A 27,126-nucleotide genomic window follows, 5' to 3' on the forward strand; every position below is an offset into this window, starting at 1 on the left:
GTATTACACCGCTGGAAGCCAACAAACCCTTTGACAACACAGTTGGTGCTGCTCAGGGAGGGGATTGACAGAGGAACACGCCTCACAGACAAAGATCTCTTCAGTTATCACTGAAACAACCAGCACTAGTTCTCGTCTCCTCCTCCATCACAAGGCATTTGTTTGACTTTCTGGCATCCATTCTGCTTGATACTGATTTATTCTGAGTTCGTTTTGTTTGTTTTACTTAAGTCCCTGGATCTGATTTAAAGTTTTCAGGAGTTGTTCTCAGTTTGGGGCAACAGGCCTTGTTCCAGGCCATCCTGGAAGAGCAAGCTTTACAAATGCAAATGGTTGGAAATAGCTGGTCTTCCCTGCTACATTCAAGAAGATTCTGCTCTGCAAAATGCCATTCAGAGTAGCTGGTATTTTGGACAAATTGAGGCAGATGGCCTTCCCATCCCTCATTCTTCTGTATGTGAAGAACAGATAAATATAACTAAGTAGCAAAGGACCTGTGCACGTCTCACTGGAGTATCAATGCAAATCTGAAGTGCTCAGCTAATTCTGGGTTTGGACAATTTTTCCCCAAGCCCTTTCCGTGAGCTGCTGAGCTACTTTTATTTAAAATGTTAAGTACTGCTTTCTCTAAATGAAGAGCTAGATTATGGGGACCTGAGACTTTAAATGTTTCAGTAGTTATTTTGAATACATTTCTTGCTCAGATAGCTTTAATGGGAATAGACAAGATGATATAAAGTATCTTCACAGCCACTGTTAATCACAAGAAGGAAGGGTATTGACTGTAAAATAGCCTGGGAACAGAAAAAGAAACTGCATTTTTCTCTTTGTACATACCATTTCTGATAAATACTCAAAAGCATCTTCATTACAGCTTGACAGCACAGGTGAGAGTATTTACAGCACATTATCTGACTGTACAGCATAGCAGACTTATTTTTAGAGATAAATTAATAGGGACATTTAAAAGATGACAAAGAGACCCTTTTCAACACTGCCAGAGCTTTGTAGGTCCTGTATCACTGACATTCATGTGATTCACCATATTTCTCAAACCTCAGTGTTTGTTCTAACGGAGACCTCTGAGTGTGACTTCTTTCGTAAATGGCAAGGCTGGGGTGGGTGGTTACACGGGTAAGGCTGATTGTGTGGGCAAACACCAAGTCATGACACTGAAGAAGCAGCAACAGAATAACAGCTGTCAGGGGATGAAACAATAGCACCATTTATAATTGTACAGTGACAGGAAACAATAAAGGTGGTACCAAGGAGCTCCTTTTAAAAATGTATTTTCATAGATACATAATGAACAGGCTAGCGTGCATAAGCTGCTAGAACTACCCCTGCAATTTCTGTTTAAAGAGCTTTATCTGACAGAAGATGTACACTGCTTCCCTCTATCGACCTTTAGTGTCAATGCTAAGACAGAAAGCACAGCTCACAGAAGCATTAGTCTTATACAAGTACACAATTGCTGATTCTTTGATTAATAATGGGAAACAACCCTCTGTAGAGGAAACAGGATTGAAGAATATAATATATATATATATATATGCACATACTAGAATATAAAGTCAAATAATTCTGTGCTAGTTTGTGATGAAAACAAGCTATTTGTAGCCTCCTTGGTTATCACACTTGTTTTCCTGATGTAGGAACTCATCCTACCCTCCCCTGGAGGGGCGGAAGTTGATGAGAGAAACAGATACAACATGACCGATAATAAAAATACTCCCTCTCCAGCTCGTTCTCTATCAGAGTTTGGATGGCCAATATAGTGGGAAGGAACATTACAAAGACAGGAATGTTAAGTAGTCTCCTGTTGCTACAATCTCAATATTATCATCAATTTAACGACTGCAGTGACAGTTTCCTTTAGGACTCAAAGTTCAGGTAGGTGGACAGTATCTGTCCTCCTCCAGGCACAGCTCAGGGCCAGCTCAATCATAAACAGTGAAGTTCAATAGAAAACACAGTGAACTTTGCAAGAAAAGAATACCCAATTTAGTGATCAAAGAGGTACAAGACAGGAAAAAAAAATTGATTCAGTGGTTTATCTGTTCTATTCTAGACCATTATGTTTTCTGATGCTTCTGAACAACTGCTCTTTCTTTTGTTCAGCGTGCCTCCTGACGAGCTACAGACAATTCACGTTCATGCTGGAATGATTAGGTTGCTACAGGTTGGGACTAGATTGAAGTAGGATTTCAGTTCAATGTATGCTGTTTCACTCTTACAACGAATGCCAGTCAATATCTCTGGAGGTCCAGAGCAGTTTTGTTGTTGTCTTTGCTTTCTTTCATTTTTTTAAATGACTGACAATACGTGCTTATGCCTCCCTCCCCCACTCGGGTTATTTATTACTGTTCCTGCACACAGCTTCGTTGGGGTTTGGATGAGAGGCATGGCTTGTATCTCACTGCTCAGCAGCTGGAGGTTCTTCGGTCTCCTGCTTCTCTGCCTGTGATTCTGGAGGGATGAGGTACTGTACTTCTTCAGTATTGATTGCCACTTTATCAGGTTGTAGCCAGCGCTTTAGATGCTCTAGCGTGCTGAGGGAAAGCAAAGACAGAGTGAAACATAAGAGAGCAATTTCACAGGAAGGTATGAAAAGATCTGTTAGCCCCACTAATGTCAGAAAGGGGGGAGAGGTTGCAAAAAGTACATCTTCATCCTAGAATGCTAATGCTATGGATACTACAGATGTACATAAATAAACACTCTCTCATAGCCTATCTCTAAATAGCTGGTCTGACCAGAAAAGTTCTACCCCATCTTGTTTAAATACTGACTCAAGTTTATTTTAATTCTAAAATGTGCATCTGTATGCTTATCCTCCAGCAAGTGTGATACATGCCATTCAGTCCTTGCACTGGAAAATTAACTCGTCCTTGCTCTTTTACAAGAGCAGAGTTTTACGTGGTAGTGTCCGTGAGATGATTTGTGTGCTTAAAAGTTAAGGCTGGTTTAATTACATTGCTGGATGAGAATCAAGTAATCTGGTACCATTCAGGGGTAACCTCTAACTTCATTCAGTCAAATTCTGGTGAGGAAAGTGTTTTCATGGATAACATCCTCAGCCTTTAAAAACAAAGTGCATCTATGCCTAGAGCAACTTGCTTTTTAAATGTCACATCCAAGTTAACTGGTCAAAGAATCTAAAACCCACACGTAAACATGGTTTATTTGTCATACTTGAACTCCAAAACTAGCTGAAGTAGATTTTCTTCAAGGGAGAAAGATAATCTTCTTTTCAGTTAAAAGCAATCATGAAAAATGTCAGCTCAGAAAAGAGAAATATGGAGAGCATTATAAGTGATTGGGAGTGTGAGCTTACTAAAGAAAAAGACTCTCATCTTAATTCATACATCATCTGTAAAAGGGCAACGGGTGAGAGAGCAGAAGCATTGTAAGGCAGGCACCAAACTGAGAGCCACTCGGGAAATCTAATCTCAGGACTTGTACCAACCCTGGAAAGAACTTCAAATTCCACTTGTCTCTGAAGCAGTACTTAACTGGGCCCTGACAAAGATGCAGGGAATGGTCTGGACTTCGCTGTTAAAAGTCAGGCCTTAAAAAAAGCAATTTGAGATATATTAGACATTCCCTCCCTACCCAAAATGTGACAAGGGTAGTTGTCAAATAGAATCCTGTTCTTTCCACTCTACATCACCCCAGTCCAAGGGATGCAAAAAAGTAAACAGCTTTGAAAGTTCAACCCACCCGTGCCCTGTCTGTTTCTCTCTAGCATGATACAAGTCTGTTTGGTGGAGAGGGTTGGACCAGATAATGTCCAAAGGTCCCCTTGAACCTCAATCATTCTGTGATTCTGTGAAATGGTCATTATCAAAGTTGTTTAGAAAGCTTGTGAGTCTTGACAAACTGCAGGGAGACCTTTTCTGTCACAATGCCCCCTCACAAGTCCTGACAAACATTTTTACATTTTAAGAAATTAAGTCTAGTTTATTTGCCAACATAGACAATTATGCTTTAAGTGGTAATCCATCTCTTTGACCTGCTTATTACCTCTCATCAGATTCGTGTCCCTCTACATAAAATTCAGACTCAAACTTCTCCTGCAGGAACCTGTCCCAGCATTCTTTCTTAGCTTGGGAAAGAGTACGCAGCATGTCCTTGGAGGTCACCTCTTGAGACAAACCTTTTATTCTCATCAGTCTTCTCTCTGAAGAGGCAAAAGGGGAGGGGATCTTTATTACAATTTTCTCAGGGGAAAGAAAAAAGTGTCTACACTTTGATATTAAAAAGGTTAAATTAACATTTCAAGACTTAATATTTTAAAAAGTAACTTTTTCTTTTATTTGAAGTCTGCATGACAGCATTTCATTTATGTGTGCGTTTGTAATTTGGAGTGACATTTCAGAAGGAAATAAGGTGTGTATGCAATCAGTCAACTCTGCCTGTTTTTGTGTTTTAATAACTTTTGCGCTTACTGTTCAATTTCAATGAAACCTTCACACAGAAGGTACAGATCTTGGAGGCAGTAAGTCCCCATGCTTTCCATGCAAATTGGGATGGAATATAAATCACACTAATTGCAGTGCGAAATGCAAATAATGCTCAAACTGAGACCAGGGATGGTGGAATGCAGAGAGTGCAGCAGTATTATCAGTCGGATATCTCAGAACAGAATGTAATGTTTTAAGTTTTTCAGTCACAGGCTAGTGAAAATGTTTTTACCAGATGCAGGGTAATCCAACTACAGTACACAAAGCTGCAAGGAAGCAAATTTCATGGAGTTCCTTCAGTCACAAAATCCCTTTATAATGGATTCCTTCTTAAATTGGGTCAGGAATCAACTTATGCTCACGCATTTATTTTTTAATTGAAAAGTCTATGATTGTCAGTTGAACTGCACTAGTTCAAGACACGGTGGCCCACTTGTTACTCTTTTTCGAGTTTGTCTTGTGTCACAATTTGCTTGTCACTGAAAGTGTCTGGCCTGGGCAATTATTAAGACTTGAAATACCATAACTGGCCAAATGTACCGATAGGCTGATCCTATGATGACTCAGTTATTAATCCTGGCCACGTACAAACCCAGTACAAGTTTATACTTCTGTTGACTTAGCTAGAATGCACAAGACAAACTTCGTGCTAGCTTTATGCTAGTATGAAGCCTGCTTGTGAAAAGTAATCCATTAGCATTTTCTGAACAAATGGGAACTGTAGCAGCAATTAATAACTGAAGAGCAATTTGTGGCTTGTTGCTATGGCACCTTTGATCAGATACCAAGAGCTCTACTTAGTGTACTGTGAAACAACAGTCTGAAACAGTAACAAAGTCAAAATGGAGGCTCTGGCAGAAATAAAAGCTTTTAAAAAAAAACAAAACAAAACAAACAAAAAAAAACACTTCTGCAACCCTGTCCCCATTCCTCTTGGTCTGTACCTGCATGCAACCTCCTTTGCAAGCCAACATGACCGTGCGGCTGCACTGCAAACCAGATTACAAACTGACCCAAATAAAAATAACTCCACAGAAAGGAATGTTTTATAGATTATGAAGGAATTAACTAATCACGCTGAGGTTAACTGCATGATCTGTCACTTTAAAATACAGATTCTAGCAGGCTTTATTTGGGAAAGCATCAAAGCTTTCTTTCCTATATCTGCCTCCCTACCTCCCCAGCCAGAAAAGAGGTCACAGAAATCTCACTTTTTTTCTTTGCACTCAGTTGCATCTCCTGAGACTCCGTGAAATAATGAAACAAATGATGGTGGCACAGAAACACAGAGGCGCTATAGCGAGTTCAAACCACATTTCCCCTCCCTCAGTCAACTACAGTAGGACTATGTGCTGCCCAGAGAAAGAAACAGCAGTATCCCTATTCTATTTATTTTGCAGGAAGAGCAAAAATTCTTTGGTTTATACTTGATAGAGAGTTTCTTCCCATGGAATAGCTGAAGAAGCTACAGTTGTGCTTCTCATTGCCACTTGCACTGAGTCAGATGAACCACTGAGTTTGTGCAAGACATTTTTCCAACCAGAGGTGTGAGCACCGTCACCCTGGCCTCATAAACAGTGCCATAGTTATCAGCAGGCATCTAAGCACATGGAGGAACCAACACCTGACCAGACACTCACCGAGGGATGCCAAATACACCTCTGAATCATTCAGGGGAGCCCAGGGCTTGAGGTTTGTTTGGGAAGAGCCTCCAGACACATTGCTCTGACTTCCCCCATCGGCGTACGCATCCGTGAAGGAGTCTGTGAACGCCTCGCTGTCGTCCTGAAGCTCTGGCCGGGGCAGACAGGAGCAGATTTCAGCCCAGAGGTCTTCGCTGGACCTGGCGACGGCGGCATCAGCGCTCTCGATCATCCTCATGGCGAAGAGCTGAGGGAAGGGGGAGAAAGGGCGCGCGGTGAGCGTGACACGGGACCTCCACACCCGCTGCCCTCTGCTCGAGACACCTCAGTGGGGCCTTTAGGGCACCTTTAGGTGTTCTTAGGGCACATTTAGGGGATTTTTCGCAGCACGGGGGTGACCCACTCCGGGGCTATCGGTTACAGCCGCGCCCTGAGGGACCCCTCACAGCAGCAGGCCGCGGGGCCCCGGCCGCCCACCGGCCCGGTCCCTGCAGGCCCCGCGCCCCTCCAGCCCCTGTCACAGCCGCCCCCCCAGCTCGGCAGCCCTCCCCCTCCCCGGGCACAGCGGGGCCGCGCCGCCCCTCGCCCCCAAACCTGGCTCGGCCACCGCCGCTCGGACCGTCAACACGGCAAAGCCGCGACGGCTTCAGACCGAGAGAAGATTGACGTGCGGGCTGACCAATCACCGCGCCGCTTTGGGTGGGAAGAGGGCGCCCATTAGCCGAGCCCTCAGAGGAGGCGGGAAGATGGGAGGGAGAGTGACGCTGCTGCGCTGCCATCTTGGGAAAGGGCGGAAGGTTTGCTGAGCGGCGTAGGCGAGCGGGGCGCGACACCTGGCAACGGGGTGGCCGCGGGGACGGGACCGGGACAGGTATGGGGACGGGGACAGTTATAGGGACAGGGACAGGGATCGAGGCCGCGTATGGGGCCGGGACCGTTAACCGGTGTCCCCGTGAGCCGCGGACGACGCCTTGCCGTTGTGTTTTGGAGGGCTGCGCGGGGTAATTTGCAATTTTAAGCGCAAAAAGCCTTAATTATTGTTAATTACGTCACGGTTCTTCCCTTTAAGCACAAAAAGCCGGTAATTACGGCACGGCGCTTACCGATAACCAAGGTGTCCATGCACCAGTGCTGGTGGCGCCCCATGTAGCGCGCTCCGCCGCCTTCGAGCAGCGCCCAGTATCGATTATTTCGTTTTTAACCCAAAAAAGGCTCGGGGTTGGGCGTGCCCATGAGCGATCCCGTCCCCTTTCCCCTGGCAGGTGTCCGTGGGATGAGCCCCCTGCTGCCCTGCGCCACGCTGACACTCATGGGACTGCTCCTCGCCAGGACGATGGCCTGGACTTCCAGCGGAAAGACGCACCCCGAGCTGGTCAACAACCTCTACAGTGAGTAACGAGGCCGTGTCCAGGTCCCCAGCTGCTTCGAGCTGCCCCTCGGAGCCTCCGGTGCTTCAGGGTTAAGGTTTTTGGTGTCCTGCAGCGACCCGACACGACGCCGGTCGTCCTGAAGCAGTAGAGTAGACGGCCGAAATTTCTCAGCGTCGCAATCTGAACTCGTCCTAGTTATAATTGGAAACAAGAGGTTGTGCCAGAAGTAGCCCAAAAGGCTATCTATCCCCACAGCCCGCCTGCCGTTCCTCTCACGGGGTAAACGCGTGACACCTTCTAAAACACTGCATGGAGCAGCATTGCTCGGAGCCGGCAGATGCTCAGCTTCTTGGCAGGGTTTCACCTCCAAGGATGTGCCCTGGGGTTGGAGTCACGCGTGGTGGTGCTGCCCTGCGCCGGGCAGCATCTGGAACACAAGTAAAAATAGCTTTGAATTTCCTCAGCTGCTAAAGCCGTGCTGATTTTCCCTGCAGTGCAAAGGAATGGTGAATGTTTCTATAGTCATTAAATCTGAACCAGAGTCTCCGCCTTCAGGAGTGAAAGTGTGACTTGTTTACTATATTTAACGCTCCCAGGCATGCTGTAGTTATAACTAACAGTCCTCGGAGAGAGGCTGGGCTGGTGGTGTGACCGTATTGTGATTTCATCCAGTGCAGCAAAACCTGAAAAAGATGTATGAAAATTTCATCTGCAGGGTTTTCTCTGTATGTTTCTCTCTCTCTTTTTTTTTTTTTTTATCAACTCTCAGATAGCTTAGTAAGGGTTCTCCCAGTTCTGCTGTTAACTCCCAGAACTGTATTGCCTCCTTCCAAATACCTTCTTGCTTCCATACTGAGGATTTAAGTCCTTTCTCTGTCTGTTTTCCTCCATCTCCCAGAAAAAGGAATAATTAAATCCCAGCGGGTCTTTGATGTGTTACTGGCTACTGACAGAGGCCACTACATCAAATATTTCCCATACATGGATTCTCCTCAATCTATTGGTGAGTAACTCAAAGTTTCACCGTTTTTATGGTGTTTATTTTGAGTATGCTAACCACAGTGACAGAGGGGCATGAGGTGGCTCATCAGGTTGGAGTTCTTAATGCTGGAAGCGCTCTCACCAAAACAGTAGCAGAGTTTTTAGACAGGCCAGGTAGAGCAATCCTCATCCATATTTCAGCTTGTGGGATCTAGAGGAAATAGAACAATAGAACAATATATATTTTCCACAGTCAAAACGTGCATTGATCGTTCTGAGTTCAGCTTGTGGAAGGGAAACAAACACAGCCTGTGATAGCTGCAGAACATTTTGATGAATGAGCTGGGGGGGTGGAGATTGGAGCAGTTGGGAGCTGAAGCATTAAAGCTACCTTGATCTTATTATTAATCCTTCAGGAGTTGACTATAAGTCAGTGAAATGCTTTAGTGAGGCAAAAGAAGAGTCTATTTGTATTTTAGGGAATGGGGAGGGAGATTAAAGAACTGTTCACGGTGGAGATTTTGATAATGAATTGGATCTTATCACCGTCATTTCTTTATCATGTAACTCTTGTCACTGGCTTCCTTTTAGGATACAAGGCTACAATCAGTGCACCACATATGGTGAGATATTCTTAATTATTTTTAACAGACATGCAAGAAATTGTTTGTCTCCCCCATCCCTTGCCTTTTTAAATTTTACTTAAATACTAAAGTAGGAAGGTGAAACAGGTCCTGCAGACACGATTATCGTGCTTGCTTCTTTAGATGCTGAAACTTTTTTTTTTTTTTAGTTCATTTAAAAGCATGCTCAGGTAGAAATTCTGTGTAACTGGAGAGAACCATTAATATTGTCATAATAATAATCATTTTTGCATGATATTTTTCGTCCTGCTCCTTTGCATATTGACTGAACCTCTTTGTAACTGCTGTTCTGCAAAGAGACATTCCAGATCTGACACGACTCGCTCTGAACATGTCAGACAAAACGCCCAGTGTGCTGTGTTTAAATCAGAGCACAAAGTGCTTGGAACAAGAAAAAGTTGCAGGAGGAGGAAAGTAAAATGGGATGTTTCACACTCTCTTGTATTTGTACCCGCACAGCATGCCCATGCACTGGAGTTGTTGAAGGATCAGCTTGTGGAAGGTGCAAAAGCACTGGATGTCGGATCTGGGAGCGGGTACCTTACAGCTTGCTTTGCCAGGATGGTAAGCTCATGGGATAGCTAACCTAACTGGAACTGCTCAGCCTTAAAACCAAAGTGGCACAGTATCTGCACCTCCTTGTCCAGACACTCTGCTCTTAAGTTTCTTCCTAGAAATTCTCCAGCCCCCACACTACCTTGTTCTATAAAATGCACCTCTGTACCTACAGGCTGTACAAAGTCTTTCCGCATCTCTGTGCATGTGGGAGGTATATGGGTGTTTGTCTGCTCTTTCCTTTGTAGATGGGCCCAACAGGGAAAGCCGTGGGTGTAGAACACATTAGAGAGCTGGTGAACGAATCCATCAGAAACGTCCAAGAAGACGATCCGACTTTGCTCAGCTCTGGCCGTGTAAAACTTGTGGGTGAGCTCTCTGGGACCCTGATGCTTGACCCCTCCTGTGAGCACTCATTAGCTCTGGCTGTCTGCAGAGCTCTGCTTCTCAAAACAGTGGCTCCAAGCTGTGCTAATGCTTTCCATGCTGTTGCTAGAAATCGCTGGCTGGCTAAGCGCAGTTTAACACTGACTTGAACGCTACTGTGTACATAAGCAGCTTTTAATGCTGCAGGCAGTCAAGCACACACCTCACATCTGAATGTGTAGTCCCTACACATTCAGTAAGAGGTGTTCTTCAGAGGAGAGGGATTGTACCACATCTGAGTTTTAGTTTGAGTGAGTTTACACACGCTTTTATTTTGTGTTTTTTCCTTTTTTTTTTTTTGTTTTGTTAACTTGTATCAGCTTATTCTGTACGCAAAATCTCAAGACTGCACAAAGCTATTGTATTACATAAAGGCCCTCCTGCCTTTGGTTGTTCCATTTTCCAGCATGGTTCAATTCCAGAAATATCTCCCCATTCTTAAAATGTAAACGAATGCTACATTTCTAGCAGACAGGTCAGTGCTCTGATGTGGGAATTCACGTTGCTATCACAGTCTTGCTACAAAGTTTTCCTCCTCAAAATTTCAATTCAAAGAATATATGGAGAATTATTTTTGCATGGAACTGTTGTCTGAACAAGTCTTTTCTGCTTGCTTTTCCCTCCTGCAGTTGGAGATGGCAGGCAGGGATACCCCGAGGAGGCTCCTTACGATGCCATTCATGTCGGGGCAGCAGCACCGACAGTACCAAAGGAGGTAAGAGTGGTCGTGCGGGGTGTCAGTTGCTGTTGGCTGCCTTCATCAGTAGGTGTGATAAAACTATAATAATTAGGGAACTAATAATTAGGGAACCACGGGAACCTCCCTTTTTTTTTTTTGTCTGTATGGAGCTGGCAAGCTTGTGTTTTTCAAGATGTCGTGACCTTCACAGCTTGGCTGACTTCTGTTATCTCTTTTTGGCTCTGCTGATTCCTATCTCTCCGATTGCCAGCTGCTGAATGAACTGAAGCCAGGCGGTCGGCTCATACTGCCCGTGGGTCCCGAGGGTGCGAACCAAGTCCTGATGCAATACGACAAAACCAGTGACGGGGAGATCATCGAAACCCAGCTGATGGGCGTGATCTACGTCCCTCTGACGGATAAGGAAAAGCAGTGGCCTCGGTAAACACTTGCAGCGTTTCTCCTCTCCACCCTGTGGGCTTGCTCTCCTTGAGTGCTGGCTTTGCTGACAGATCCCTGGATTCCTAGCAGCTGCTGTTCGTAAAGGACAGAAGGAAGAGGCTAACTAGTAGGCACATCAGGGCAGTAGGATGTGTTTTCTATTAGCTAGGGATCGCAGACTGAGGACTCGAGCCTTTTTTGTGTCATTTTTTTTGGAGCCTCTGCGCATTCATAAACACTGCAGCTGTGTCAATTCGCTGAGCCAAAGGCAAACGCGTGACAGTAACCGCTGCTTTTTCTTTGCCTCAGGGACGAATTCTGAGAGCGGGATGGAAATCTCTAAGCTCACCTCAGAAAGCTCACGGACAGACGGGACTCGGCCGGCCTGCATGGCTTTGCTTTTGGAGCGGGAGCTCCGGCAGCGGCTGTGCTGGCCAAGGCGAGCGCTGCTTCAGCAGAGCGAGGGACGGAGAAAAGACTGAGCCGGGTCTGGCCGCGGTGCCGTGATCCGGACGAGCCCAGCCCCGGGTGACCCCTGCAGAGAGCCGCAGGGGCAGGAGGGCTCGCAGCTCCCCGCAGCCACCCCCTAACAGCGCCCCTCTAACGCTTGGAGACAAAACAAGGCGCCCTTCCCGGCGCAGAGCCCCGAGCTCATGTACGCGAGCGCGGTCTCTTCTTTCCTGCGTCAGCAACCCCGAGGTTTTGGGGTAAAAACGCCGGGAATTGGGGAGGGCGAGAAAACCTGGGGGGCGAGGCCTGGAGGTAGGGGGCGTGGCCTATGGGAGGGGGGCGTGGTCTGATCGGAGGGGCGGGGTTAAGGGTGATGGAGTGAATGGGGAGGGGGCGTGGCTAAGGTAAAGGGGTGTGGTTAAGGGCTGAGGGGGCGTGGCCCGCGCCGGCGTCCGCCTTCAGCGATTGGCTGCGCGTCGCGGCGTCACTCGGCGCGCCGGCGCGCTGTGTGCGGCGTGGCTGCGGGTGGCGGCGCGGAGCTGGGGCCGGGGCTGGGGGCAGCGGCCGCTTCTCCTCCCCCGGCGGGGCATGGCGGAGCCGGGGCCGGGAAGCGGCGCTTTGGGGGAGGAGGAGGCGGCAGCCCCGGCCCCGAAGAAACGCCGCCTGGCCGCCGGGGAGCGCTACGTGCCGCCGCCGCGGAAGCTGAAGGCGGGGGTGAGCTTCAGCGCGGAGCACTTCGCCGAGACCTCGTACTACTTCGAGGGGGGGCTGCGCAAGGTGCGGCCCTACTACTACGACTTCCGCACCTACTGCAAGGGGCGCTGGGTCGGCCGCAGCCTCCTGCACGTCTTCAGCACCGAGTTCCGAGCCCAGCCCCTCGCCTTCTACCGCGCCGCCGCCCGTGCTGGCCGCCTGCGCCTCAACGAGGAGCCCGTGCGGGATCTGGACGTCGTGCTCAAGGTGGGCGCCTCTCCCTCCTCCTTCCCTTCATCCCTTAATCCCTTCTTCCCTCCCTTCATCCTTCCCAAGCTCCCCAGGTGGTGTGCCTATGCAAAATGCACCCTAATTGCTTGCTTTTCTGGCAGAATAATGATTTTCTCCGAAACACGGTGCATCGCCACGAGCCGCCGGTCACTGCCCAGCCGATCCAAATCCTGGCGGAGGACGATGAGGTGGTGGTCGTGGACAAACCGTCCTCCTTGCCAGTGCATCCCTGTGGCAGGTTTCGGCACAACACCGTCATCTTCATCCTCGGCAAAGAGCACAACCTTAAGGAGCTCCATACAATTCATCGACTCGATCGCATGACCTCAGGAGTGCTTATGTTTGCCAAGACGGTAGAGGTGTCTAAGAGGATTGATGAGCAGGTTCGGGAGAGGCAGGTGAGAGCTAAGGGCTGCAGTACTTTTGGGAGATTCTTGTGTGGTATTTTCTTGAAACACACTAAGGCAAAAAGTCCGTCAAACTTCTGGTCTAAACAAACCCAATTCCAAGGACAGTTTGTGGTCTTCTTCCTGTTGCAGTTGTGCAAAGGGGCATGGAGAGAGAAAGATGGAGCAAAACCGTAAGCAATTTTGGTAGTATCGTATTGAAAGGGGTTTCCAGCCCTGTGGGATTGTGCAAACTGGCTGGTATTGTGCGTGCAGTCATAGAAAGGTTTGGGTTGGAAGGGGCCTCTAAATATCATCTGGTCCGTCAGTTAGAGAGCAGTTTTACTTATCAGTAGAAGCGTGTCAGTCATCTAATACTTTTTCCATTTTAAGCTTTAGAAGTTTTGTTTTTTTTCCACTGGTTTTCAGTCCAAACAGAACTATAGCTGCAGGGTGCTAACTTTCAGGATTTGGTCCAAGGCAGTGAGTGTCACAGCAAAATGCACTGAGAGGCAACTCTTGAACTTGATATGGGGAAGACAGTTCAGGCCCTTACGTTCTTGAATTCCCAACTAGTTGGAAGCTAGAATGAGAGAAATTTGATTTAAAAGCTGCTTTTTTTTCTCTTCCTGTTTAATTGTAATAAAACTTTGAGTAGATTACCTAAAATGAAAGATATGTATTTCATTGATGAGAGAGAGAGAGGGGAGTAACTAGGGTGAGACTGAATCATAATCAGACCCAAGACAGTTTTCTCTTCTGAGAGTTGTTCTTTCTCCCCATAGCTGGAAAAAGAGTACGTGTGTCGTGTGGTGGGGGAGTTCCCAGAACACGAAGTGGTCTGCGAGGAGCCCATACTGGTTGTTTCATACAAGGTGGGGGTGTGCCGTGTGGACCCCAAAGGGAAACCCTGCAAAACCATCTTCCAGAGGCTCAGTTACAATGGCAAGACCAGCGTCGTCAAGTGTCTTCCGCGTACTGGCCGCACACACCAGATCCGGGTCCACTTGCAGTACCTGGGATATCCCATTGTCAACGACCCCATCTATAACATGGAAGCCTGGGGCCCTGAAAAGGGCAAAGGTGGCAAGATTGGTAAAACAGATGAAGAACTCCTTAAGGCGCTCGTGGAGGAGCATCGTTCCAAACAGAGCCTGGATGTCTTGGGGATTTCAGAAGAGGACTTGAACACCAATGCAGAAAATCAAGACTCTGGTAATTCAAGCGAGTGCACAGAATCTGTGCAGGCTGATCCTACAAATGAGAACTCCTGCCCTGCTGAGGGCACTAAGGATCCTGAGAGAAATGAAACACCGGCTTGTACACTGGACCCTGATACCAATCTGGAAACACTTGAAAAAACTACAGAACTAGGTTCATGTGAGAACAAGAGTGGGCAAACAGGAGAAAATTGTTCAGAAGAGAAGGACCCTTTGTGCGTGGAGTGTAAAACTTCAAGGCGGGACCCATCTCCTAAGGAGCTGGTGATGTACCTACATGCCTTGCGCTATAAGGGAGCAGAGTTTGACTATTGCTCCAAGATGCCTGAATGGGCCATGGAGGACTGGGAGGAATGACAGAGGGCATGACATCTAAGGGCATTGTTCTAGTGTGGCCGGAGAAGTGTCTTGTAAAGACCTAAGGTTTCAGGGTGCTTGAGGTGAAGAAACTGCTGGTGACTTGAAATGGGGTGGGAAGCCCCCATATTGTTGGGGCTGGCAAATTGCTGTGGCTGCTGACAGGCACTGTAAAAGGTGGGCAGGAACATGGGGGTTCAGTGCTAGAATTACATTGCCATTTAGCGAACACGGGCAACAAACACCTCAATGTGTTACGGGTCTGCTGTCAACTACATACAGAGAAAACTTAGTGCATACGCTTAAATTAAGCAACTGATTTTTCTTTTGGCCTGCTCTATAATGTTCTTGTACTGTAAGGTGAGAGCTGTTGGAAAGTTGTTCAACATACTGGATGTCACATCATACAGGAAAACTATTTGTACTTTGATTTTATTGTCAGACTGATTTTAAAAACCAAAATGTTAACACTGAGAATACCATAAGGTAAAACCAGAGCACTGTGAAGCTGATTTCTTTACTGTTTGTCAGCAAGGTGGACTTTGCTTTGAAATTGCTCTTTTAGAATTCCTTCGCATAATTGCTTGATTTGAGATCAGTAACTCTAGGAATGGATCTGTGCGTTGGGCCTATTTCTGGAGGTACTAGTCCCAGGGTTTTATCCTTATGAGATTTATGAGGAGACTTGATTTAGCAGAGTGTCTTATTATGTGCCCTGTGACACATCTGCTTTCTAAAAAAAAAAACACGTAATCTTCTCTGAGAACCTATTGATTTCTAATCTTTATGCCTCAAATGAAAACATCTCCATACTTGAATAAAAAGGCAAGGTAGAGACCAGTCTACCGCTTTTCACTTTGTTTTTACCATACCATGGTCAAGTTGTTTCTGAATGGTATTTGTTTTTAACATTGCTTCATGTGTGCTTCAAGGTGACAATTGGCCTTAAAGAAAAAAAAGAATATAAGCAAACGAGAAGCTTTTCTTAATGCATTTTATAATAATGTCTTCAGGATGATAAATATCACTATAGTTCTTATTTTCATCGATGTTTATATGACCTCTGAGAGGTTTATTACAATCATTGTATTAGGTTCTTTTTTTGTCTATCTTACGCAACCTCAGTGGTAATGACCAGCCGCACACAATCAAAACCTTTCCTGAGAAGAGCCATGTTATTTCAGGATCCTCTGCACCCGCCTACATAGGATGCATGCATAGGGTTCAACACTTCTAAAATGTTATAGAAAACTTTTTTAAAGGTGAGGAAAGGAATCCAGGAGACCTGCTGCTATTCAGTAAGCATGGCACCAGCCTTGCTGAAGCGTGGTCCAGTACTGGATGTTCTTTCCCTGTCATGCTGAGCTTTGCATTCTTTTAACCCACTAAGACACACAGGTTAAGGGAGAAACCCCTGCTTCATGAGGTGTTCTTCAGTGGGGTGCTGGGGACAACGTGTGCTCCACGACTAAGGTTTGCCAGGCCAACAGGAACAACCACCCTCTTCCCTGGCAAGGCTCCTAAAATCACTTGTTGATACCCACAGGTGTGACCAGGATCCAATAGCCTAAGGTAGCCAAATCATTTTTTTCTTTCCTCTCCTGTACATCTAGCTGTTGTTGAATGTTTCTGTAAGAGTTCATTCAGACTTGAGCTTTGCTCTTCTACATCCTGCTAAGGGTCTCTCATGATTCTAATGTAACCACAGATTTTTATATTTTTTTCCTGTCATCATGTAATAAGGCCTGGTCTGGTATTTAGCTGCAGGCAGCTTGTTAAACAAAGGAGGTAAAAACTCCCCTGTGTCATCTAGTTTTTTCAAACACTGAAATATATATATATATTATCTAACTATGTAAATGAAAATTCAGTGCCTTCAAAATAAGAATATATGCAGCTGTTACTAGCTTTAGACACGGGAAAAATGATGGATTTAAGGGCAGCTGAGCTTTAGCTGAGACTGATGTGACCCAGGTTATATTGTCTTTGTTTGTTTGTTTGCTTGTTTTTTCCTCTGTAAGAAAAAAGCACCTGAAAGAAATTTTACTGACTTGTGTCGATAGATGGAGACCGAATGGCCAAATGTGGAACTGCTGCTCACTGCTGTGTTTCACTTTTTCTGGCTATCCCTTATGGCTGTAAGTTAATATATTTTAATTATCACACCTTACTGGCCAAGAAATGCCATGACTTGTCTTTTCAAGACGCTTTGGGCAATGACCCTTCAAGGCTGGTTTCTCAAGGAGATTACCAGCGGTGGCATCACGTTTTGGTTTGAGTCCGAGCTGGTGGTTTCACACTGCGCAGCCGCTGGGTGTCTGCTGCTGGTACCTGCTAAAAACACGCACAAGATAAAACATCTGCTGGTTTGCTACCGAAGAAAGTGTTTCTGCTAGCGATGGCATGTGATAAATCCCCACCTAGGCCTGAGAATTAGGCCAAATGTGACCAGGGAGCTCATCTTCCACTTTTTCCAGCTGTATTTTAACCAGTCCATTACAGGTGTCACTTGTGCGTATAAAGAGCTACCGTATGGCCATGCTCTGCATAAGGATCTGGTATAATCTGATTTCCACCAGGATTTAAGCATAGTTCAATCTGGGCAGCATAGCCTGGAGGGCTCTGGGAGCTGTTCCAGTAAATTACATGTGAGAGGCCCCTTCTGCTCCTGCTAATTGCAGTAATTATGGCTTCAACATGCAGCGAAGTCTTGGGGGAGCATTTTGTTTCATCAGCTTCTTGTTCCAGATTTTTAAAAGTTAACTCTTCATGCAGAGCAGCTCTTAGTAATCTGTTACACTTCTAAAATCTTGATAGCTACAAGAAAAGCTCATTACAACAGTCAGTGAGTGTGGATGTGGTTTCGGTGAGGCGCTGTGATCAGCCTGGCCAGTGCTCCCTCAACCCCTGATTTTGCAAAAATTTATTTACCTGAGGCTCCCACCAGGCATTTGGCAAACCTGAAGGAGACAATTTGGGTCAAAAGAAGCAGTTTGGTGGTGTTTGGGCACAGAGGTTGCAGGGCCCCAGGGCATGCGGCTACCTCCCCTCAGGCCTCCTTGGGCGGTCCCAGGCGGCAGGAGGGAGGCACGGAGCGGCGATATGTGCCTTGGCAGCCCTCGAGGCTCTAAAATAGAATTTAAATAAGTAAGGAAAAAGAAACGGGAGTGGTAGGAGGAAAAAAAAAAATGAAAAGCTAATTTCCGACGAGGATGGGATTCGAACCCACGCGTGCAGAGCACAATGGATTAGCAGTCCATCGCCTTAACCACTCGGCCACCTCGTCACGAGAGCCCTGCTCCCCGCACAGCCCATAAGAATCCGCACCACCTGCTCCCGGCCTCGCCTCCCGCCCACCGCCCGCTCTGCGAGATGGCGCCCGCCTGCTGCCTTTTGGCCTCAAGAACACAGGGCGACACGACCGCACAGAGACCGAGCCATCCTATCCTGGGCACTCCCCGCTTCTTCACACTCATTTCTGTGGCTGCGGCGCGGTACCGGCGAGGATTAATCCCGAAAAGGCAGACAACGGGCTGGCATCGCGGACGCCGCCATGTTGTACGGAACGCTGGGGGCCGCCATGTCGTACGGAGCGCTGGGGGGCGCCATGTTGTACGTCCTGCCGCTGAGCGGGCGGTTTGGCGCGCGGCGGTTGGGTTTGAACGGCGAGGCGGCGGCGCCCTGAGGGCAGTGAGTGAGGGGCCGGGGGGGGCGGCGGGGCTGAGGCGGCTTCGGAGCCCTGGGGGGGATCTGGGGGAGCTGGGAGCAGTGCAGGGGGCTGTAGGGAACGTAGTTCTGTTAGCTCGCAGCCAATTTGTAATTCTTTTATATTTAAAAGTTTTGATGAGCGCGGCAAGCCACCAGCGAAGTGTTCCTGTGGGCGTCGCCAATTGGGGGCAAACCCTTCATCGGCGTTCAAATGATTTCTTTCCTTTATTTTTCCTACAATTATGCTTTTCAAAGCTGGCTGACTGCATTCCGAGTTTCTCTGGGGTCTCCTGCCCTTAATATTAATGTTGTTAATAGATCTCGCAGCTGCCTTCAGCCCCGTCGCGAGGCGAGGTTGTCCCTCCCTGCAGATCGCAGCCAAGGCAGTCGGTGGCCGTGAATTTGGAGGAAAATTGCAAAAAGGCGCACACGAAACAGTTTTACACAAAGTATTTTCGCCTAAAATGGAAGACGCTTTTATACCTCAAGTCTTTAAAAGCTCCCTCCGTGTGCTGTGGTGTGGCGAACAAAGAAACCCCATCCCGTTGCTGACTTTCACAGTACCCGGATGCATTACAGCAAAAATACTAAATGTTTTAATTACATCATGATCTCGTTATTTAAGTCATGAGATTTCCCTGTTTGTGTTATTTGTGAAACCTGAAAGTTACCAGGTGGAAGCTGTTCAAGAGATGCTGCTCTTCCACAGGCCTACCGTAGCCTTATTTTTGAATATATATTATTCCATCTTAATGAACTAAAATGTTTTATATTTAGAAACAAAACGTAACTCGTTGCTGTTAATAGCCTGAATGATGCCAAGTTCGGGCCTGAGGGGATTTCAGTGTGCTGGGGCAGCCCAGAAATGTGAGGGGAACCTCGATAAAACGCTCGCGTTGGTCAACACCAAGCAGTACTTTTGGGAAAACACCTCTCTAAAAGTGGTAGCTACAGGTGTATGCTAGCCTTTGGGTGTCTTTCTGGGTAGTGCTCCCAGACCGTCTTGGTTTTGTTGCCTCAGAGCTGCAGGCCCTGAAAGCCAGGGCCTCTGCAGTTCCCTTTCTGAGGGGTGTATAGCAATACCCCACTAGTAAATGATTGATTTAGTGTTTCACTAAACCTAGAGCATTTTTTTTTTAAGCCTCCCTAAAGCTTAGTTTTTCCGTGGTCAGCTGGTGGTTTAAATGCTGTGGTCTATGGTGAGGAGACTGGCTTGGTGGAGAAGGGGAGGTGTGGTGTTGCTTACTTGGGGGAACTTATGAATGTGTATAAAACCTTTGGGAAAGTTTCAAGAAGATGGAGCCAGAAGGGATGAGATGCAATGAGCACAAACTGGACTACAGGAAATTTCACTCACACATTAGAAAAAAAAAAATGCAGAGAAGGTGGAACAGGTTGTCCCAGAGCAACTGGCCATAGCTTTGGGCAGGGGGTTGGACTGTACGATCTCCAGAGGTCCCTTCGCACCTCCAAGAGTCTGTGATTTTGTGAAATGCAAAAGCTGAGCAGTTCCTCTCTATTTCTAATTGTCTCTTTTTTTTTTTAAAAAAAAAAAAGTGTTTTACAATTTGCTTAACCCTTGCCTAGGCAAGAGTTTCTTGTTTGCTGAGGTTTAGCAAGGGAAAAATGAAATGTGGTAGTATTGTCAGATTGCTTATAGCTGTCACATATGAATATTTTGCAATTGTAGTAACGATGGAGATATGCATGTAGATAAATCTCACTGAAATCTAGGAAAGCGCACAGAAAACTGCATTTGTTGATATTACGGTGTTGATTCAGTGCTACAATATATTGTGTTCTTTGTCAGTTCCATGGGAGAGCGAGGTTATGAGGAATATTAACCTGGTATTCAAAGCCTTGCATTTTGTTGTGCTCTGCAGGAAACCTTAGGTAATATCCTAAGGCATCTTCATGGTGTGGGTTAACTCATTATCCCCTGCTGTGACTGTTAATAGGTGTACTAGTTCATAAAAGAGAAGATATTCTTGGGGTGGCAGGGAGTAGTAGTGGATGAAAAATTGTCTTGTGTGTCAGAGCAAAATAGTGCACTTTGTATTGTAGAAGGCTTGATCATATTTATCTCCAGCAGTTACTGAAATCTTAATTTTAAGTAGAAGGCTGCCGAACCAGTAAGACTCAAACTGCTTACTCGTTTGATTTATAACATGATATGCAGTAGAAAACACTGAACTGGGAGGCCTGTTAGACATTAGAGAATTCCTCTGAGTAAAGAAGGATAGAGGAGAAAATTATAGCAACTAGCTGAGTCTAGTATCTAGTTGTGGTTGTATACAATATTCTTACTGAGATTCATTAATGTTTTTTTGATTTCAGTACTGCATTTTAGATGAAAAGTACTTCCAACAGAAATGGACAAGATTTATACAGACCCTAACATGGAAAAGTAAGTTGAAACCTCATAAGGACCTCATTGAGATTTGACTATTGTCTTTTAGATGCAAAATGTTTCTTAATCCCTGTGTGCACCTTAAGATCTCTTGAATGAAATATGCTGTCTGTCGTGAAGAAAAACAGGGAGGTTTTCTGATCATGGTGTAGGAAAGCTCAAGGAAATCTCATAGCAGTGGATTGTCTAGGGACTGACCACAGGGGTCAGAGCACAATATGTTGATTTTTCCAAGGGTCATTTATGGCACCTAGCATTGGAATGATCTATTCCAAGCAAGTTTGTTTAAGTAACTTCACACTTGTAAAAATAATGGAGAGATTAAATTATTAGCCATCAAGAAATTATTAGCATCATAAATTATTAGCATCAAGAAATACATCTTGGTTCCAGTTTATGCACTAATATCTATTTCTCTTTTTTTCCCCCCAGTGATAATACAGAGCACATGAGAAGAAGGCGTCTGTCCTCTGTGAGTAACTTAAGGCATTTCTAAAATAAAACTGAGTGAGTGAAGGAAGGGAAGGGGAGCCATAAAGAAGAATTAGTTTTCTCATCACAGCCTGAAGAAAAACATACCAAGAGCAAAGAAAGACCTTATTAAGTTTGTGATTGAATGTGACGCTTCTGGCGCTTACAGATTCTCTACTGCCAAGTAATCAGTTCATGTATTCTTGTGAAATAGCAGTTCACTGATTGTATGGCTGGCTGATGTATTCAAGTCTGAAAGCGTTGCTTTTCACATTAGCAATGTGGCAGAAGATGATACAATTTCCACAGAAGGATTCCCAGGTGAAGCGAGTGTACAGGGATATACCTAGTCATTTTCTGATTGAAGTGAATGAATTTAGTATGCACAAGGGCAGTTTACCCACTCTTTTCTCAAAATAAATACGTGAATAAGATACTCAAAAATTAAAGTTACGCCTTCATGGTTATGGATTCAGAATTTTATAAATTCTTTGGTCAATAATAAGTATACCTCCAACTGAACTCCCATGTGTGGTGCGTTGGTGAGAAGCAGGGTCAGAGTCTGGGACAGATGCCCAATGCAAGAGTGAATTGTAGGTTATGAAATCCATGGTAACTTGTGCATAAGTGATGTCTTGAACTGCTTGTACGCCAGCTGTGACTGAACCAGTCATTTACTTGTTGCTTGATCCTTTCTTTGATTTTCTCAACTTACTCTCTGATTTCCTCAACTTACTCTCTTTTAGATTTTAAAGGCTCCACGAAATCCTCTTGATGATTTGGGAAACGGGAATGAACTCACTCAGGTAGGTCTGTTAAGTCCTCGTTTGCTGATGCTCTTAATATCTTTGGTTTGCTCCTCAACCAGTCCCTGGTTAAACAGGGTCACTAGAATAATGTAGGTGTAAAAACTCCTGTAATAACTGCTTTGGAGGATAATGTTTGGAGTAACAAATATTACATGAAATTTGTTGAACTTTTATTTTACATCAGAATATGTCTTCTGTTAAGCAGGGAGGAATAGTCAGAAATTAACAGATACATCTTGCTTCTGGTGTAGTCCAAGTTTGCCACCTGGAGTACTGTGTGCAGCTCTGGGGCCCACAGTGTAAGAAAGAAAGAACCTCTCAGGGTGGGTCCAGAGGCTGAAGCACCTCTCTAATAACTTCTTTCAAAATATATGAAATATGAGCCTGAAATATTATACCCATGCATAATATACTTCAAAACTGGTTTGAGCATGAAGAGCAGCTCAGTCTTCATTTAAACATTAATACCTTTTAACAATGATGTGTAGTACTGCTACTGAGCAATATAGAACCATCGTATGCAGTAGTGCGACTTTGTTCATAACTGCTTGTGATGCTGACATGGTTCCTCTGTGCGTATAATGGATAATGTCAGTACATCAACACGTTGTCTGCTTTCTTAAACAGTGAGTGTTCTGCTGCCCTGGACAGAGCTGTTTAATTAGGGAAGCTTACTGCAGACACAGTACTGCCGTGGTATGGTGAATTAGCTTTACAGTATATGCAGCGTTGCATTGTTACACACCTTGTAACGTTGCATTAGTATAATCATGTGGTCAGTGACACCGTTTAAACACTTCTTCAGGAAAATATCAGTGGTGATTTTGATTCTTCCATGTATCCTTTCCTTTCTCCCATAGAGGTGAGGTTTTTTTCCAGTTGTCACAGAAAACTAAATTAAAAAAAAAAAAATCCTGCAACTCACTTGTGCTAAGCAGCTAAGTGTTTTTTCCCTAGTATGCCAAACATTAAGCCAGACAAAAACCCTTATAAGTGGTATTCTGCTTCTTCTGTCTGAAACCAAGCAGTTAGTACAAAATGATCTTTAGAACCTGCTTCTTGTGAGATAGGTGTCTCCCTGTGAAGAGGAGAGAAGCTGGAGAACTATAAGTAGTTCAAAGATGTTTGAAAATATCTGTTGTTAAGCTATTACACTTGCAGTTTTTCTTTTTTTTTTTTGGTGAAGAAGAACATAAGAACTGTTCTCTGTACATCAAACTGTCTTTTTTTTTTTGTCAGGATATCAATATAGAAAAACGTAGGAAAAACTCCCGACGTGTCAGCTTTGCGAACACCATAAAGTAAGTTTGATCTGAAGAATGCAGATCTACATCTCTTTATTTAAGCATAAAGTTGTAGGTAATAATCTGCTATCACCTGAAGTTGCTGTTTGCATACACTTACGGGCATTCAGTGAAGAAAATTGGTGACTTGTTATACTAAGTTGGTTTTAAGCCCCGGTAGAAACATTACGCACTTTCTCATCCTAGCTATAAAGAATGATGGAGTAAATTTCATATAATTAGGAAAGTTTGGTTTTCATTAACTTTTCTAGTGATTTCACATGAAGTATGATAATGGTATCTTCCTGCTGGAAAGTATGGTTGGGTTCAGTAAGCTGCTGTCTTTCGGTACCATTTCAGAACATATCATGTGGGAAAAGATTGAGATTATTTTTTTTATTTATTTTAATTTTTTGTTTGCTTTAAAACAGATTATCTTGTGTTTTTAAAAACTGTTTTTCTTTGTTCTTAGCTGCAGAGTCTTCCAGCGAGATCTTAAGAATAATGCAGCAGAAAGAGAAAATGAAGGTAAAAACTCCTCTCTTTTCTGACAGGTTTCACAGACTATTAGCAACGAGACTTCAGCCAGAATTTAAGAAGTCAAGCTCATCAGTCATAGATAGGGAACAACATGGTCAGCTGTTTATGATGGACTGGATGAAAACCCATTAGTTACTACTACTGTGGACCTTGTAGCTCGGAGATTATTTTTTTTTTTTAGACAAAATGTATGTGGAACAAAATCTGTTTTGGGGATTGTTGTGGTTTAACCTGGCTGGCAGCTAAGCACTACACACCCCTAACCTGCCTGCTGGCAGGACAGAGCGAGAAGCTGAAAAGTCCTTGGCTTCGTGTAAGTGCTGCTCTGCAACAATTTATACATCAGTGTGTTATCAACATCAGTGTGTTATCAACATTCTTCTCATCGTAAATCCAAAACATAGCACCCTACTAGCTATTAGGAGAAAAATTAACTCTATCCTAGCTGAAACTAGGACAGGAATTTAGATCAAATGAAGACCGAGAAGAATGTCATATTCACTCTGTCAAAAATTACCTAGGAAGAATCTGAAAAGCTAATGCATTTTCAAGTACTTTGGTTCTCTGGGTTTTTGCCATGATAAAAAGGAACATAAAGAGTGAGAACTGCAGAACATTCTTTTCTGTGCACTTTACTCTCGTCTCTGAATGTTTTGATCCTGTTTCTCTCATTGTAACATCTGATCTTCTTATTTTTAGAGTGTGCAGCAGATACAGGGAATCATGTCCTACTTAATCAGTAAGTCTGGGGAAAAATTATTCCCACACTGCAAATACATTTCTTCACACAGCACGCGACCATAAGAATGTTACTCCTCAAAGAAACCAACAAATGTAACGTGCTTATTTATTTAGATATAAAATTGCTGTATACATTTGACTGGTTACAGGAATACAGCAGAAAAAGGATATAGGTGTTCTTGCCATTCACAAAAAAAGTAGATGTTTCTGAAAAATTGAACAATTATGTCTTGAAACTGCTTCATCCAAAGTTGATTGTTTGGGAATGTCTTCCAGGAGAGACCTACCAGATTCCATATTTGATAGAGATGGTCTTGGATGTTTATTATCATCACTTTTTCACTCAGAGGTGGATAGAGTATTAGTCTGGTCTCAAAGTTCTGGCCTAGATAAAATAAAATTAGGAGATTGTTGCTCACCAACTCAATTTAATTTTAAAAGATTTAGACTGTTTCTATGCATGAAGGCATTTTTTTATATTTAAAATATACAGCAAGGGAACATTTACCTACAGCTATAGTTAACAAACACTTATAAAGCAATACAGTAACATATGTGTGTATAAACAAAAATCAGTATTCTAGACAAGGCAGTCTGGGCTTGAAAGAACATATAAGAAAACACTGAAGAGCAGAAGTCATTAAATGTTAGATGAAAAGCCAAAGTTGGTCGGTGTACCTGGCTTTTGATTTTGCAGAAAAATGACTGCAGGCTTTAGGAACACGTCTTCAGTTTCCCAAAAAGAAAGGAACAACTAAAAGTAGAAAGTCTGAGTTAAAAATAACGCATTAACCTGTTTAAAAATCAAGTATTAACCTATTTTCCCATGAAAAAAAGAGTTTCGTGGGAAAATACCACTTTAGTTCAAATTACAAATATGTCTTCAATATATCCTAATGTTTGGTGTCTGCTGCCCAGTCGTGTATGAGCTCTGCAATAGAATTCAGAATTCTCTGCCTGTTAAGTATATTGCTGAAGCCCTCCGGTTTGCAATCTTTTAACAAACTTTACCTAAACCATCTTTTGTAGAAATGAAGAACCTGAAGATGTTCCATGTGAGATCACTGGTGAGTTTGAAAATAGATTTAACAACAGAATGACTATTTTTATTCCAAACTATTGATAATAGTTGACAGAACACTTTTAACATGTCTAGAACAGTCTCACTGATGGAGATCACTATTGCATGAACAGACTGTCTCAGTGCTTATAAACAGCATTATGTATTGTAGAAGCATGGGTAAGCTTACTACGTGTTCAAAGGAGTACTGAAAATATTTTTCAGGATATATTTCGTTTTAAATGTGCTTACTCAGAATGTGATACTTATGTAATGAGTGCATTGACCTTCATTTCAGTTGATTAAAATAATAAAATAGCTCAGCAAATGCGCTATATCCTTTTCTTTTGACAGGGATGAACACTTTACTTCATGCCCCTATCCAGGCATTGGTGCAGCAGACTGAGGTATGTGAAGGTGCTCATTTTTTCAGTGCTGAGAATAATAGTGTCCAAAATATATTGCAATAATTTGTGTAGTAAAGGTGAAACATGTACCCCAGCTGCCTAAAATGTAAATCCTCGTATTCACAAGAAATTTGTCTGAAGCATAATCTTCTATGTTTTGAAGTAGTTTCCTAATCTGATGGTCCTTATACTACACTGTTGATAATTTTTGTTTCTAAAATTGCTTTTCAGTATCTGAGCTAGTTCTTACATTTTTTTTCAATGCTTATCTAAGAATATGTAAAGGAGCTTATGTTTCAGATAGGTCAGTTTAATTTTTTTGCTCATGGATTACTGTCTACTTTTTTTTTTTTTCCATGGGTGGAATGGATATACACTGTCTGTTCCTACTGTTAAAAAGGTTCAGAAAATTGCAGTGACTGGCATGAAAAGGTAACTGAAATGCTTCAGTTGACTCAAGTGATAAAACAACGTTTTTAGTTAAGACCTTCACAGCCACCGAAATCCTGAACTATGCTATACTTCAGTGGTGATGTCATAGGTCTATTTTATCAAACAAAGCAATTGAACAGTATCCTTTGATCCAATGGCTTCCTTTCATGCTGAATTTAAAGATATGGTTTAAAGAATGTCTTAGCTCTTGTGAAAAAGTAAAGGTTAAAATCTAGATGTGTGCCATGATCCTAAAAAGGTCATACTGAAACCCTCTCTCTCCTTGCTTTAAGTAATGTATATGATTCTTGCTTTTTCTAGTGTATTTTATTTCTTGCATTTATAAAATAATAATGCATATATAACAATATACTTAATTTAAAGTAAACACAAAGTTGTTCTTAATCAGTGTATTCATTATGTTTGATAAAGTACAGTATTATATCTTGATACTGGCCAGTTTTTATCCACAGCTTTAAAATTCTAAATCGTTTCTATTAAAGAGACTAAAATCTTCTTAGTCAGGGTGGAAGACTTTTAAAAATTCCAGCTTGGCACTGCTGTTTTGGGGAATGTACATAAGCTGGGCAGGGATTTTGCAGTGAGTGGGTGGGGAAAGATAGAAACACCACATAGAAAATATTGATTCATAAGTCTCGGTGA

The 27,126-nt window shown here is 43.9% G+C and overlaps 4 protein-coding genes and 1 non-coding gene across 7 annotated transcripts in view; 3 read left to right on the top strand and 2 right to left on the bottom strand.

The window, feature by feature from the left end:
- Positions 1 to 688: 688 nt before the first annotated feature.
- Positions 689 to 6,347, bottom strand: CCDC32 (coiled-coil domain containing 32). The gene is made up of 3 exons (XM_068683665.1): positions 6,107 to 6,347; positions 4,027 to 4,183; positions 689 to 2,552 (listed from the first exon to the last, which is right to left on the bottom strand). Exons 1-3 carry the CDS (start codon positions 6,345 to 6,347, stop codon positions 2,417 to 2,419), a joined length of 534 nt encoding a protein of 177 aa, XP_068539766.1. The 3' UTR covers positions 689 to 2,416.
- LOC137857337 (protein-L-isoaspartate(D-aspartate) O-methyltransferase-like) lies at positions 6,252 to 11,868 on the top strand. 2 transcript variants are annotated; one of them, XM_068683664.1, is made up of 9 exons: positions 6,252 to 6,384; positions 7,372 to 7,497; positions 8,378 to 8,482; positions 9,052 to 9,083; positions 9,564 to 9,668; positions 9,908 to 10,028; positions 10,715 to 10,800; positions 11,036 to 11,205; positions 11,515 to 11,868. In XM_068683664.1, the coding sequence occupies exons 2-9, from the start codon at positions 7,383 to 7,385 to the stop codon at positions 11,525 to 11,527; spliced, it is 747 nt and encodes a 248-aa protein (XP_068539765.1). In that variant the 5' UTR covers positions 6,252 to 6,384; positions 7,372 to 7,382; the 3' UTR covers positions 11,528 to 11,868. The 2 variants fall into 2 exon arrangements, with proteins under 2 accessions (XP_068539765.1, XP_068539764.1); XM_068683663.1 differs by lacking the exon at positions 6,252 to 6,384 and adding an exon at positions 6,833 to 6,980.
- Positions 11,869 to 12,053: 185 nt separating this feature from the next.
- On the top strand, positions 12,054 to 16,399 carry RPUSD2 (RNA pseudouridine synthase domain containing 2). The gene is made up of 3 exons (XM_068683662.1): positions 12,054 to 12,615; positions 12,741 to 13,037; positions 13,811 to 16,399. The coding sequence occupies exons 1-3, from the start codon at positions 12,244 to 12,246 to the stop codon at positions 14,600 to 14,602; spliced, it is 1,461 nt and encodes a 486-aa protein (XP_068539763.1). The 5' UTR covers positions 12,054 to 12,243; the 3' UTR covers positions 14,603 to 16,399.
- A 1,407-nt stretch (positions 16,400 to 17,806) lies between these two features.
- On the bottom strand, positions 17,807 to 17,888 carry TRNAS-GCU (transfer RNA serine (anticodon GCU)). The gene has a single exon. It is a non-coding gene; the product is annotated as a tRNA-Ser (tRNA).
- A 272-nt stretch (positions 17,889 to 18,160) lies between these two features.
- Positions 18,161 to 27,126, top strand: part of KNL1 (kinetochore scaffold 1) — a 30,669-nt gene continuing 21,703 nt past the window's right edge. The window contains exons 1-10 of one of the 2 annotated variants that reach the window (XM_068683660.1): positions 18,163 to 18,292; positions 20,121 to 20,203; positions 20,648 to 20,717; positions 21,153 to 21,192; positions 21,938 to 21,997; positions 23,240 to 23,301; positions 23,756 to 23,811; positions 24,523 to 24,562; positions 25,594 to 25,631; positions 25,979 to 26,031. In XM_068683660.1, coding sequence (XP_068539761.1) covers positions 20,683 to 20,717; positions 21,153 to 21,192; positions 21,938 to 21,997; positions 23,240 to 23,301; positions 23,756 to 23,811; positions 24,523 to 24,562; positions 25,594 to 25,631; positions 25,979 to 26,031 — 384 coding nt within the window. In that variant the 5' untranslated portion in view covers positions 18,163 to 18,292; positions 20,121 to 20,203; positions 20,648 to 20,682. Of the gene's footprint in view, positions 18,293 to 20,120; positions 20,204 to 20,647; positions 20,718 to 21,152; positions 21,193 to 21,937; positions 21,998 to 23,239; positions 23,302 to 23,755; positions 23,812 to 24,522; positions 24,563 to 25,593; positions 25,632 to 25,978; positions 26,032 to 27,126 lie in introns of both variants that reach the window. The other variant, XM_068683659.1, reaches the window with a different exon arrangement.

Source organism: Anas acuta, chromosome 5 (genome assembly GCF_963932015.1).
Source record: "Anas acuta chromosome 5, bAnaAcu1.1, whole genome shotgun sequence".
Lineage (NCBI taxonomy): Eukaryota > Metazoa > Chordata > Aves > Anseriformes > Anatidae > Anas > Anas acuta.

Bases quoted from the DNA above. Each gene is read 5' to 3' on its own strand.
- CCDC32 (XM_068683665.1), bottom strand. From the start codon at position 6,347: ATGAGGATGATCGAGAGCGCTGATGCCGCCGTCGCCAGGTCCAGCGAA. The intron at 4,184-6,106 runs GTGAGTGTCTGG...TTGCCTCTTCAG, and splicing joins GGTGTATTTGGCATCCCTCG to AGAGAAGACTGATGAGAATA. The intron at 2,553-4,026 runs GTAATAAGCAGG...GCTTTCCCTCAG, and splicing joins GGACACGAATCTGATGAGAG to CACGCTAGAGCATCTAAAGC.
- LOC137857337 (XM_068683664.1), top strand. From the start codon at position 7,383: ATGAGCCCCCTGCTGCCCTGCGCCACGCTGACACTCATGGGACTGCTC. The intron at 9,084-9,563 runs GTGAGATATTCT...GTACCCGCACAG, and splicing joins CAATCAGTGCACCACATATG to CATGCCCATGCACTGGAGTT. The intron at 9,669-9,907 runs GTAAGCTCATGG...TTTCCTTTGTAG, and splicing joins CAGCTTGCTTTGCCAGGATG to ATGGGCCCAACAGGGAAAGC.
- RPUSD2 (XM_068683662.1), top strand. From the start codon at position 12,244: ATGGCGGAGCCGGGGCCGGGAAGCGGCGCTTTGGGGGAGGAGGAGGCG. The intron at 12,616-12,740 runs GTGGGCGCCTCT...CTTTTCTGGCAG, and splicing joins ATCTGGACGTCGTGCTCAAG to AATAATGATTTTCTCCGAAA. The intron at 13,038-13,810 runs GTGAGAGCTAAG...TTCTCCCCATAG, and splicing joins AGCAGGTTCGGGAGAGGCAG to CTGGAAAAAGAGTACGTGTG.